Genomic DNA, 12656 nt, shown 5'->3' with positions numbered 1-12656 from the left:
CCTCCTGTGTGACTTTGGGCAGTCTGCGTGACCTCTCTGAGACGCGTAGTCCTCATCTCACAGAGAGTTGAGAGGAAGTAATTAGACCATTATCTGGGCAAGGCCTTAGTAAACTGTGAAAGGCTGCCCTGACCTGCAGGCGGGTGAGGCATCCAGAGGGGCAGGGAGAATGGGGGAGGACGCTGCCTGGTACTGACTGGACCTCGGGCCCCTCTGGTGGCCAGCAGCAGCAGCAGAGTCCGGGCGGAGGACAGGCAGAAGGGGCTGCACGCTGAGTTTCTCCCTCCCACCCCAGGAAGGGTCACCCTATCCAACGTGTCCGAGAGGAAAGACAACATGCGTCTCGGCCTGAGCCTGGCCACCAACCCCAAGGACAACAGCTTCCTGGTAAGAGCCACCCACCCACCCTCTCTCCAAGCCCTAGCCCTTCCTGCCCCACAGGCCCTCTGCTTGGGGCCGCGAGGGGCGTGGGGTGCCTGCGCGTGCCCACCCACTGGGCTGCCTGTCCGCGTGCGCTCGGGGAGCAGCCCCTCCTCTGGCTTCCTGCCTGCTGCGCCCGAAGCTTCGGGGGGGTACAATTCAGGCAGGAAAAAGGATTGATCCCTTTTGTGTACCTTCCCTTTGGGGCTGGGGGGAGTGCAAAGCAGATAGCCTGCAAAGGAATAAGAATAAATAAAGATATTCAACAGTCCAGTGGTAGGGGCGTCTATCCTTTCCTTTGGGGAGCCCAATTTCCTTTGGGGAGCCCAAGGCAGAGGCTGAGTCTCTGCTCCAGAACTGATGAAAGAAACAGGACACACCACACACCCTGAGAAGACTTTGAGGGGAAGCCGTAAATGAGTGAACGCAGATTTACTACAACGGAGGGAAGGATATAGAGGGATGGGCCACCTGGACTGCATAGGATCAGATGGGAAAGCTGCCCAGAGGAGGATTCTGTTTTGTTTTTAAAGAAGAGACTAGTCTCAGCAAGGAAGAAAGAGGAGGGGGTACTTGGGCTGAGGTGGTAGAGACATTCATTCATTTAAACTGTTTTTTGAGCACTTACAATGAACAGAGCCTGACGCCAGGCACTGGGGATTCAGCAGTCAGCAGAGCTCCTGCCCTCCTGGAGCTTACATTCTGGCTGGGAGAGAGACGATAAGCAAATGAGTAATGTGAACATGATGCTGGGACAGAAAGGCAGCAGCGGGCTGTGCTGGGAGATCTCTGCCCCCCGCCCAGGCGAGCATATGCAAGCTTTGCACACAGTGGGAGAGGGCGGGTGGCGTGATGGATTGGCACCGCCTGCCCCTTGCCATCACGTTCGGGTGAACCACCACGAATGTGGCTGAGCCTGGGACCGATGGTTCCTAGAGTAGCTGCAAGAAGATTTCCGAGAAAAATTACCCCAGAAAGCCCAGTAAAATGCACCGCTCATTTTAAGATGGGAGGGCTTGTGTCACTCTCTGTTGTCACCCATCAGTTCGTTTCTGTTGACACATGAGACACCTTGGGTGTGAAGCATCAGACATCAGGGCAGTGAGATGACTGGGATGCTCAGAGACTTGACACGAGCATAGTGGCTCTGCCAGGGAAAGTCCTGAGGCGCCTCGATGTATGGTTGGCCCACAGCCCTCATCATCCCAACCAAGGGCAACAGGACCCCTGGCCCTGCCCACGCATACTTATCAGGGGCTTTGGTCCGACCCTTTTCTCCCTCTGAGGCTCCTTGTCATATGCCTACTAACTTGATTTCACCTACTTCATAAGGTGGGATGAAGGTCCAAGAGGGATGGTGTGATACAACCCCTGGGGCCTCTGTGGGTAGGTTAAGACCCTAGTTCATAAATAGCAACTTTTGTTAACTCATTCACTCATCCATTCATCCATTCATTCATCAGCCCATCCTCCAACCAAATATCCTTCCCTCTATTCATCTATCCATCCATCCATTCATTCATCCACCCATCTGTCTACATGTCAGTCCACCCCGCATCCCCCCATCTAATCATCCATCCTTGCATCCATCCTCTCCCACATCCATCCATCCATCCATCCATCATCCTTCTAGCCCTCTGGCCGTTATCTATTACCTACTCTCCCATTATTTATTCTCCCCCACTTACAAAAAATAATTTACAAGAGCTTCAGCAAAGGACACAGATAATACAAAACCTTTAAAATCTGAGTTTAAAAAAAGAAAGCTAATTAAAGAAAGGGATTGGAAGTGGAATAATTATTCTTCCAAACCAAGGGAAATTAGAGCACAAAATTTAGTCCTGAGTTATCCAGCAGCAGGACAAAAATGGAGGCAGAAGCTGGGCTTTCATTTTTAATGACCCTGACACTGAGAGGGACTCATCACTCAGTCTTTAAATGAGGGGCTGACATCAATGTTTTTGGTAGCAAATTGCAGAGAAAGAGCAGAGACATTCTTTTTCCTTTCCTTAGTAAGAGCCATGGGCATGTTTTGGGGACCCTGTCCTGGAAGTCTGCCCAGAAATGACCTTCAGGCGACCTCTTCAGAAAGACCCTTGAAGGGTCCACTCCCATGGATGACAGTGCTTTCCCGCATCCTGTGTGGTGGGCAGGGGGAATGAGAGTCACAACCTGATGATGGGGTGGAGAATGGGACCCTTGAAAAGACAACAAAGGAGGACGCTAAGGTTAGTTTTTCTCCATTTCACCTGAAACCACGGGAACTAGTACATGTTACAGCAAGAGAGATTTCAGTTAGACTCAAAGAAGACCCTCTAAATCCTAAAGATAACAACACTCAGATGGAGGATTCTGTCTTGGGTCTTGGAGGTTGGGACTGGGCCGAAGGCTATTGGGCCTGGACCCTCCCTGAGGCCCCCCGCTGATTGGGGGTCCATGCTGTGCTTCACAGGCTTGCAGCCCCCTCTGGTCTCATGAGTGTGGGAGTTCCTACTACACCACAGGGATGTGTTCACGAGTCAACTCCAACTTCAGGTTCTCCAAGACCGTGGCCCCAGCTCTCCAAAGTAAGTGGCTTCAAATCTGCAGACTTGGGCTGAGCGACCGACAGTCCATGGGAGGCTCCGAGCTCTGGTCACCACTATCCCATGGCTACAAAGCAGAACTTGGACTCTAGCCCCGCCCTGCTCCGGCTCTCTGGGTAACCTGTGGGGTCATAATCTTGGCCCACCCTCCCGGGGCAAATGAGCTAAGGTTATGAAGACCATCCTGGCAGCCAGAAAGGCTCACTGCAAACCCACCCTGAGCGAGGAAGAGATTGCCGGCCCACCATGTACAGCAGGCAAGCTGCGTACTGCCGAAGGCTGGGGACATTGTTCACTTAGACTACAGTGTGCATGGTGCCCTCTGATGTTATGGGATGCAGCTGCCCTGTAGGTGGAGGGCCAAGGAGGACAGAACTACCCCTGGTGATAGTCCCATCTAATCAGTGTTCCTGGACATGAGGAAGCGCTGCCCAGCTTTCCCAGAGCCTCGTGGAACACAAAACCTCCCACTCTCTCCCCACCTGCCAGGAAAGTCTGGGGAAATAACGCTCAGACCTTGCTTCCTGCAAGCCCAGACTGCTTGGCTCCGAGCCTCACTCTTTCCTGTGGGCTAACCACCAACACCCAAGCAGCTGCTGCCCGTTTTATTGAGGGTGAGGGGATTAGCACTTCTGGCTAGAGGCAGCCTCCCTCCAAGCACCAGGGCCCAGTCGGAGATGGGAAGGTGGTGCCTGGGGGGAGGGAGGAGGAAGGTCAGTCCTGCAGGGGCTGGAAGATGGTCCTCTTAGGAGCGATGAGGAGGAGTCGATTCTATTCTTACAAAACGTCAGCGGGAGAGGCAGAGGCAGTGCCGGGGCTGGGAGGAGGCTCGCAGCCAGTCACGTGAGGTGTGTCACCCCCTAGAGAGGCTCTTTCCTCTGGGCCAAGGTGTGACCGTCTCAGCCTCCCAGAATCTCCTGTGGCGGAGACCTCCTCACCCCGCTGACCAGCAGCGGTGCCCTGGGAGCTCAGCAGATCCAGATCCCAGGGCATCCCCCGCCACCCCTGCCAACACCACGGAGGATCTAATTCAGCAGGTCTAGGATCAGCCGCAGGGCGTGTGTACGTGCGCACGTGCGTGTGTTTCAAAGGCGTGTCCTGCCATGTTTAGCAACCACAGACCTAAAGCAAGGTTCTTCCCAGTGTGTCTTAAAATGAAAAATTTGAAATCGTAAGAAAGAAATCAGTAATAATAAATGTGTTCTAATAAAATCGGCTTTAAAATAAAAGAAACCTGGCCCCTACCAGTAGATTAGAAACCCCTCCTAATCAAGGAGTTACTGTCTCGTGTCCTTGTGGCTGCCGGCACCACACGGCGCTCCAGCACATGGCAGGTGCTCGGTCCACAGGTGTGGGGCGAAAGCACACTGGAGAGGGACAAAGCTATCAGGCACCGTTAGCCTGGAGGTGTAGGGCCATCACATGCTGTATGCGGCGTGTGCAGACGAGACCAGAGTGTACACACAGCTGCTCCTAAAGCAGAGCTGACTCTGAGCATCCAGACGCTTCTGAAGTGCTCTCCCAAACACAGAACCTGTGACAGGCGCCTAGGCTCAAAGCCACCACCTTCCCCTCCTGGGGAGCTCTGACATCAACATACTACACCTTCCCGATGCAGGAGTTACTGGAATGGTTAACTCACAAAGGCCCCTGCTGTATTGCTGTAAAGTAGATTTGAAGACAGTGTGAAATTCTCCAGTAAAAATAAGCAGATGCCCAATATTTCAATGTGATACAGTATAGTGTATATCGTATCAGATTGTATCATCTCTTATTTCAAGACAAGTCCTGCTGTTTCACAAACAGAAATAAATTACTTAGATGTAAAGAGAAGTTTTTTAATTTGTTAGGTTACCAATGTGTCATGTTTTCTTTGTTGCTTTCTATTATTCATTTTAATTTGGTATTAATATTACAAGAATATAGAGGAACCTTCAGGCTCAAAGCAGCGAGAGCTTGACCTGATAATGTCATTGTTACATTAACAAAGTGGTTTGGTTAAAAAAAAAATAACAAGAGGATAAGCTAAGATTCTTGAGCATTTACTTGCGCTCAGCCCTAGACTCCTCACCTTGTTAATTCCTCGTGGCAGGTCCTCTACTATCATTATGCCTCTTTTACAGAAGAGAAAACCGATGCCAGGATGTTAAGTAACTTGCCCAAGGTCAAAGCCAGGGGTCAAACAGTCTGACGCCAGATTCCACATTCCTAGCCATTACACCGTGCCTCCCTCCTAAGAAGTGAAACCCATTCATTTGGGCTGCAAGTGGTAATGCCAGCCTTCCCATTACAGTGAAATAAACAATAACGAGGTACTGATTTGGGCACTGTTGGCTGCCTCCCAAACATTGGCCAGCTAACGGTGGTCAGTCCCTGTTGAGGAGCAGAGGCAGTTGGGCTTAATTTATGCTTTGTTCAGACAGCCAGTGCAGAGCGGTGGAGCAGAGCCAGGAATTCCTGGGCTCCTCAATCACATTGCCCAAATAAATGTTCAGCCTGAGGACAGCTCCCAGGCCAGGCTTCCCTGGACAATCATCCAGGGAATCAGAGATTTGCAGACACTGGCTCCTTGGGTAGCTGTGACCATGTTCCCACTTCCCAGGGTGCCAGACCTACATGGACATCATCATTGTCCTGGATGGTTCAAACAGCATCTACCCCTGGGTGGAGGTTCAGCACTTCCTCATCAACATCCTGAAGAAGTTTTACATCGGCCCTGGGCAGATCCAGGTGAGTGTGGTTGGGACTCTTTCCTCCTCCAAATAGGGCCCCCCCAAAGCCCATGGCAGATGCTGCCTTGGAGTGGGGGGGGGAGCATCTGTGCATGCGCTAGAAAGGTGTAGGTGAAAGGGCCAGCAGCAGGGCCCTGCAGCCCAGGACACCCATCTCTGCTGGGCACATCAAGGGACAGTGTAGGGGAGGCACCACTGAGTGGGTCAAACACTGTCCTCTGGGATAGACACCACCTATTAACAAAAACTTTGATCAGCCAGAGAGTGAGAAGACACTAGCACCCTGCTGGGTGAGGCACAGGGGAGAATTAGACACTTTGATCTTGGAGAAGAGACGGGGGAAGAGGTCATAGCTGCCAGCACATATTTGAAATGCTGCCTGGCTAAGGAGGGGGTAGATTTATTCCGTATTGTTTTGGCAGGCCAGATGAGGACCAATGAATAGAACGGACAAGGTGGCAGATTTCAGGTCAATCTAAGAAATTATTTTGTAACAATTAGAGCTGTTAAAAGGGGAGTGGGCTTTCTCATGAAGTAATGAGTTCCCCACCACTGGGAGATCATCTTTTAAGGTACGGTGGATGAAAGTCCTGTATTGGAAATGCACTTGTACCAAATAAACTCTGTGGGCCCATCCAACAGTGACATTTTTTCATTCTAGTCCTACTATAGGTAGGTTTCTGCTTATTCTTTAAGGTTTTTATTTCGAGGCTATTAATATTTGAGTCTTATTAATATTTCAAACTTCTCTTCCAAATTTGAAAGAACCTTAGTTCCAGAGTTTGGTGAACAATGCCATGGCCCTCCACCCACACTGCTCCTAAGATTTTAGACTTCAATTCTATGCTCAACTTTTGTCTTTTTAAGTAAGAAACTTAATCTGCTGGGCCTTTCTTTAAATCACAGTCTCCTCTCTCAATATGCACCTCCCACCTGCCTCACCAAGCCAGCCATTCATTCCTGGAACTGTGCAGAACCTGCTTCCCTTCTGCTTAGTTCCTCTCCCTTGGGAAGGTCCCCAGCCCTCCTCACTCCTGAACCGTCCCAGAGAGATGACTCCAGAAAACCTCATCACCAAAGGGCCAGCCTTCAGGGGTCAAGATGTCCTGTTTCCCTCTCCTCTAACTTGCAGGTTGGAGTCGTTCAGTACGGAGAAGACGTGGTACATGAATTTCACCTCAATGACTACAGGTCTGTAAAAGATGTGGTGGAAGCTGCCAGCCACATTGAACAGAGAGGAGGAACAGAGACCCGGACGGCATTTGGCATTGAATTTGCTCGGTAAAAAAAAAAAAAATTAATTTTCTAAATCTCAGATACTGTTACAGTTATCTTTTGCTGCCCCACAAAATCTAGTATCTGGAGAGACAATAATTAATCCCTCAAAGTTCTGGGCATTGGCTGGGCTCAACTGATCAGTTCTCCCTTGGGTTCTCTCATGTGGTTGAAGGCTGGTGTCAGCTGGGGCTGTTGTCATCTGAAGTTTCGACTGGACTAGACATCCAGAATGGCACACCCATGTGGCTGGCAGTGGATGTTGGCTGTTGGCTGGGAGCTCAGCTGAGGCTGGTGATCTGAGCACCCACACGTAGTCATGTGGCTTGGCTCTCTCACCGTTTGGCAGCCAGGCTTTGAGAGGAAGCATCCCCAGAGTGAGTTTTCCAGGAGACCCACACAGGAACTCTGAGACTGCCTGTGACCTAGTTGCAGGAGTCCCAGAATATAACTTCTGCTATAGTCTTTTGATTGAGCAAGTCACTGAAGCCAGCCCAGGTTCAAGGGGAAGAGAATTTAATTTCCCCTCTTGATGGAGGAATGGCAAGGTCACGTTACAGAAGAGCATTTTGGGGCTGGGATTTCCAGTCAACTTCAGGAAATATGTTCTGCCACAGAGACCCTATGAAAAGTAGGTGGGTTGTATGAGGGCAGAATCTTCTTGTGGGGTGTTCGTCGTCAGTAGAATGTGAAGAACATAGTTAAATCTAACATCTGAGACTGTAGAGCAATGAGGCTGTTTCCTTAAACATCACACCAGAACTCAACAATAATAATGAATGCTATCTCTGGTCATCCAGACAGATAGCTACGTGCTTATTCCAGTAACTCTGCCATGGCTCAGAACACACTGTACTCACCCCCACTGGAATCGGTGAATGATTTTTAAAGTCAGTTCCCCCAGATCTTTCCAGCTGTGGCCTAAACTCCTACGATAACTATGTCCAAAACATTTAGATTTTAAATGTATAAATTTTACACCTACGAATATGAGCTCTGCTATGTTCATTGAGACCACCATCCCATTACCTTATAATCCCACCTCACATAGGGTTAGTCGACGTGTTTAGCAGAATTCTACAATGTGGAAGCTATTTAGCAGTAACATGATTTCATGTGGTCAAAATATTAACTCTTTTTTTTTTTAATATTTATTTATTTGGTTGCACCAGGTCTTAGTTGCGGCAGGCAGGCTCCTTAGTTGTGACTCATGGGCTTCTTAGTTGCGACATGAGAACTCTTAGTTGCGACATGAGAACTCTTAGTTGCAGCACGCATGTGGGATCTAGTTTCCTGACCAGGGGTCGAACCCGGGTCCCCTGCATTGGAAGCGCAGAGTCTTAACCACTGCACCACCAGGGAAGTCACCCAACCTCACTACTCTTTATGATTAAGTTACTGCTCCACCAGTGTATTTCTGTTCACTGATGAAACTTGCTCAAGCTTTTTTGCTAAATGAGCATCCCTCTGTGTAAAGATGGCTCTTACTCAGCCTCATGAGAAATGGGCCCTCATGGGGGTGAGTCCCTGAGACCCCAAGCAGGCTCTTGTGAAGTGGCCAGGGGAACGGAGGAAGCCCACGCCCACTGAGCTATCACTGAGAAGCTAACTGACTCCCACCAGGATGGAACACACTGCTTCCATCTCATTTCGCAGCCCATCTCCGCCAGGTCAAGTGTGTGTGACTCACGAGCACTGCTGGGGTGTGCGATCTACACCTCAAGTGAACTTTGAAATCTGATCTTCCCAGCCAAGTCTGGGTCCCAAATTACAGCTGGTACCTTTTAAGGTAAAAGGTTTTCTCTCCTCATTCAGCTATTCATAATGCATTTTTTTCTGTGTACCTACTAGAGTACAAAGATCCAGGCCATGGACTTGAGGGGTTATAAAGAGGGTAACCCGTGACCCCTGGTTTAATAGGGGAGCTCTGGTAAGCGCCACCCTAACTCAGTGAGGATGAGAGAGGAGGGCTCCAAGGGAGGGACCAGAGAGGACTGCCAAGATGGGGGATATCTGACAGACCCCAGGATTCCAGCAGGGAGAGGTGGAGAGAAGACATTCCACAGAAGACATTCTGCCCCAATAAGGGCAGAGGAGAGGGAAAGTTGAGGAACGTTTACATTCAGAGCCTTGCTCTGAGCAAGGTTCGTGTTGGGGAGTAGTAAGCCCTGCAGCTGCAAAGATGGTTTGGAGTCAGATTGTGAGAGTTATAACGTTGTAGCTAAAACAAGCGTGATTGGCCACTGAAGGTTCTTGAATGTCATCATCAAATGTGCGCATGAAGGTGAGTCTGGCAGCCATGTGTGGCTTTGAGGGGAGGGGACAGGACAGCGCTGCAATGCCACCTTCATTCACTCAACACTTTTTATTGAGCATCTACTATGTGCCTCACACTGTTTTAGACACTTGGGATAGATCAGTGAACAAAGCAGATAAATGTCCTGCCCTTGTGAAGCTGATATTCTAGAGGGTGAGGCAGACAATAAGCAAAAAAACAAAAAAACAAAAAACAAATAAATAGCTAGTATGCTAGAGGGAGATACAAGCTATGGGGGAAAAAATAGAGTCTGGTAAAGGCAGTCAGGCAGGTTGGGGAGGGCAGGTATTTAATCAGCATTAACCAAGTAGTCAGGGAAGGCTTCACCAAGAGCTGACATTTGAGTGGAGACTTAAAGGAGGTGAGGAAGTTGGCCAAGCAGGTGCCTGGCAGGGGAGGTTCCAGAAAAGGGAGCAGCTCAGATAAAGGCCCTAAAACAGGAGCGTGCCTGGTGGTTCCAGGATCAGTGAAGATTCCAGCAGGAGGAGGGGCTCAGAGGGATTACCAAGGGTTTCTCGGGCCATTATCAGGACCTGGGAGAAATGGGAGCCAGGACAGGTTTTGAGCAGAAAGGAGACGTGATATGACCTTTCTCCAAGGGGTCACATTGGCTTCCAGGTTCATGGAAACTGTCGTGAGTATAAAGCTTTCACTGCACTCCAGGAAGTTATAGTCTGATTTACAAAGCAACAAATCCAAGTCTTTTACACAATACAAATTCACAATTTTAAATCTGATGATTCATGCCAATACTTATGCTATTACAGATTCATACAGATATTCACACCATTCCACTCTATGGAAATATGATCCTGAAACTTCCTTGGCTCCATATGTAATAAAGCCTATTTTTCCCATGCTATATTTTTTCTCCTGGAGTTTTGTTCCTGGACCTGGCCCTCCAATGAAGTCATGAAAGCATCTCGAGTCTCCTTTGAAGGACTAGCAACATTCTCCCTCCACGGAGTCGGGCTTAAGCCCAAAATATTCTGTGTATTTTGTCATGTCAAGTGTGCCTCTGCCCCCCTTCAGTCCACGCCTTATACTAAAGTTAGAGGAGTTTTTAAATCCAGCATATCCAGAATATCATAGAATTGCTAAGAGAATGGCAGATGGTCTGTTTCTCTTAACTGGTAGCTTGAAGATGCTCTGAACTAATTTATTCCAAGTTTTGTGAATTCCTTAACATCTAAATCACGCACGTCATCTCATCAGCTTGCTGTGTAACAAAAGATACCCCTGGTAACCAAAGCCTTAGGGTGATGGGATTTAACCTGACATCATGGTACTTGAACCTGTGAGTCAGACCTTTGAGGACTCACTGCAGAGTCTAAGGGTAACATTTATTTTTAGGTCCTTATTGGAAAATTCAGAACCTCATGGTCTGAAGGAGAGTTGGCCTCACACAGGCGCCAAGAGCCAGTGATGGTTCAGGAGCCAATTTTTCCTGCTTCGTAGATGGGTCACCAGCTCCAAGAGTCCATAGAGTGCCAGCCCCCCCGCTCCTGGTTGGACTGCCCAGCAGGCAGGCCAAGCACCTGCTCCGGCCACTGAAAACAAAATAAAAAGCAAGAAAGAGAAATATTTGTCATAGAATTTGATATTTAATAGTTCCCAAAATAGAATCAAAGTAGTTCTCCTGGGAAAAATCGGAACTTTGTCAGGCTTCATCACACACATTTTATGGACCAGCGTTGTTCGGCTGTTGAATTGCTCTGGCACGTCACCTTTTCAGAACTGAGGGAAGTGGTTCTCAACTCCGATGTTCATTAGAACTTTTGAAAAATGCTGGTGCCCAGGCCACACTCCAGAAATTCTGATTTCATGATTCCAGGTGGGGCCTAGGCATCACTTTTTTTTTAACTCCCCAGATGATTCTAATGTGTGGCTGGGCTTTTGAACCGTTAAATTAGGGCCTCTAAAGGTCTCCACCTGACCCTGAACTCCCCTCCCAGACCCACCCCTTCCCTCTGCTTCCCCAAAACACCAAGATCAGGACTTGAGAGGGGCTTTTTAAAGTCACTCTTTAAAGACAAGCAGATTTAAGACGCATCTGAGCAGCTGGTGCACGAGTAGTCTGGGCATCTCAATCCAGCTTCTTCTTTGGTTCAAGGTACCAACACCCTGTAGGGTTGCCCGGGTGCTTAGCCCTGGCTTCGTGGCGGTAGGAGCGCCAGGGCTGCCCCATCCCCAGCTTCCTCTGTGACCCTCCCCCTGTGCTTGGGTTCCAGCTCAGAGGCTTTCCAGAAGGGTGGAAGGAAAGGGGCCAAGAAGGTGATGATCGTCATCACGGATGGGGAGTCCCACGACAGCCCAGACCTGGAGAAGGTGATCCAGCAAAGCGAGAGGGACAACGTGACCAGATACGCTGTGGCCGTGAGTCCTGCCCTACCTGTCCTGCCCCTGCCCACCCTCTAGAGGCTCCGCCATCAACCCCTTGGGGACTCTGGGGTGGGGGGCAGTTCTGGGCAGTGAACCAGCCATCCAGGCCCTCAAATTGGCCTCTCCTTGTTACATCTTCTCCTAAAGAGCAGTTGAGAATCTCCTTTCTGTCCCGCCCAGGTTTATCCGCAACAGCTGTGGGGTTTTTTTTCTCCATTGCCAGGGAGGTTCTGAAACCTCCGAAAACTAGAAAACACTCCCAAGCCCTGGAACCCTATCTTAGAACAGGGTCCGAGTCTGGGGCCATGGGTGTGTGGGGAGGTCTGTGCCATGTCCCGGTTTGTCGCCCCTGCCCCTGTTCCCTGGCAGGTCCTGGGCTACTACAACCGCAGGGGGATCAATCCAGAAGCTTTTCTAAACGAAATCAAATACATCGCCAGTGACCCCGATGACAAGCACTTCTTCAACGTCACTGATGAGGCGGCCCTGAAGGACATTGTCGACGCCCTGGGGGACAGGATCTTCAGCTTGGAAGGTGAGCGCTGCTTCTCGACAGGGGTCCACGCTCCTGGGCTCACAGCAGGTGAAGCCCACAGAGCGAAATCCAGCCCCCCCGGGGTGGGACGGTTTAGCAGGAGTCCTCCCTTTGTGATGACCGCCAACACTGGGGCGCTCCTGTGCTGGATGCGAGGCTGTGCACTTTCCAAACAGCCCCGGAGGCTGGTTCTGCTGATAATTCCCTCCTCTTACCGTGGAGGAAACTGCAGCTCGAAGGGGCCAAATGACTTGCCAGAGCTCTGACAGCTCAGGAAGGAATTGGGGTTTGAACGAGCATTGCCAGACTTAGCAAATACAAAATACAACATTTGTGGCAGACTTGTACTAAAAAACCATTAGTTGTTTGTCTGAAATTCGAATTTAACTGAGCGTCTCGTATTTTATCTG

At 49.7% G+C, this 12656-nt stretch overlaps 1 protein-coding gene across 2 annotated transcripts in view; it reads left to right on the top strand.

Annotated features, from left to right (window-relative positions):
* Nucleotides 1-12656, top strand: part of ITGA11 (integrin subunit alpha 11) — a 127118-nt gene that overhangs the window by 67671 nt on the left and 46791 nt on the right. For both annotated transcript variants that reach the window (XM_082445119.1, XM_082445120.1), the window contains exons 4-9: nt 296-387; nt 2873-2987; nt 5608-5735; nt 6870-7018; nt 11561-11705; nt 12081-12246. In XM_082445119.1, the coding sequence (XP_082301245.1) occupies nt 296-387; nt 2873-2987; nt 5608-5735; nt 6870-7018; nt 11561-11705; nt 12081-12246 (795 nt within the window). The remainder of the gene's footprint in view (nt 1-295; nt 388-2872; nt 2988-5607; nt 5736-6869; nt 7019-11560; nt 11706-12080; nt 12247-12656) is intronic.

Source organism: Balaenoptera physalus, assembly GCF_965194825.1.
Source record: "Balaenoptera physalus genome assembly, chromosome: 2".
NCBI lineage: Eukaryota > Metazoa > Chordata > Mammalia > Artiodactyla > Balaenopteridae > Balaenoptera > Balaenoptera physalus.
Note: the sequence above shows the minus strand (reverse complement) of the source record. Positions and strands in the feature narration are given on the sequence as shown.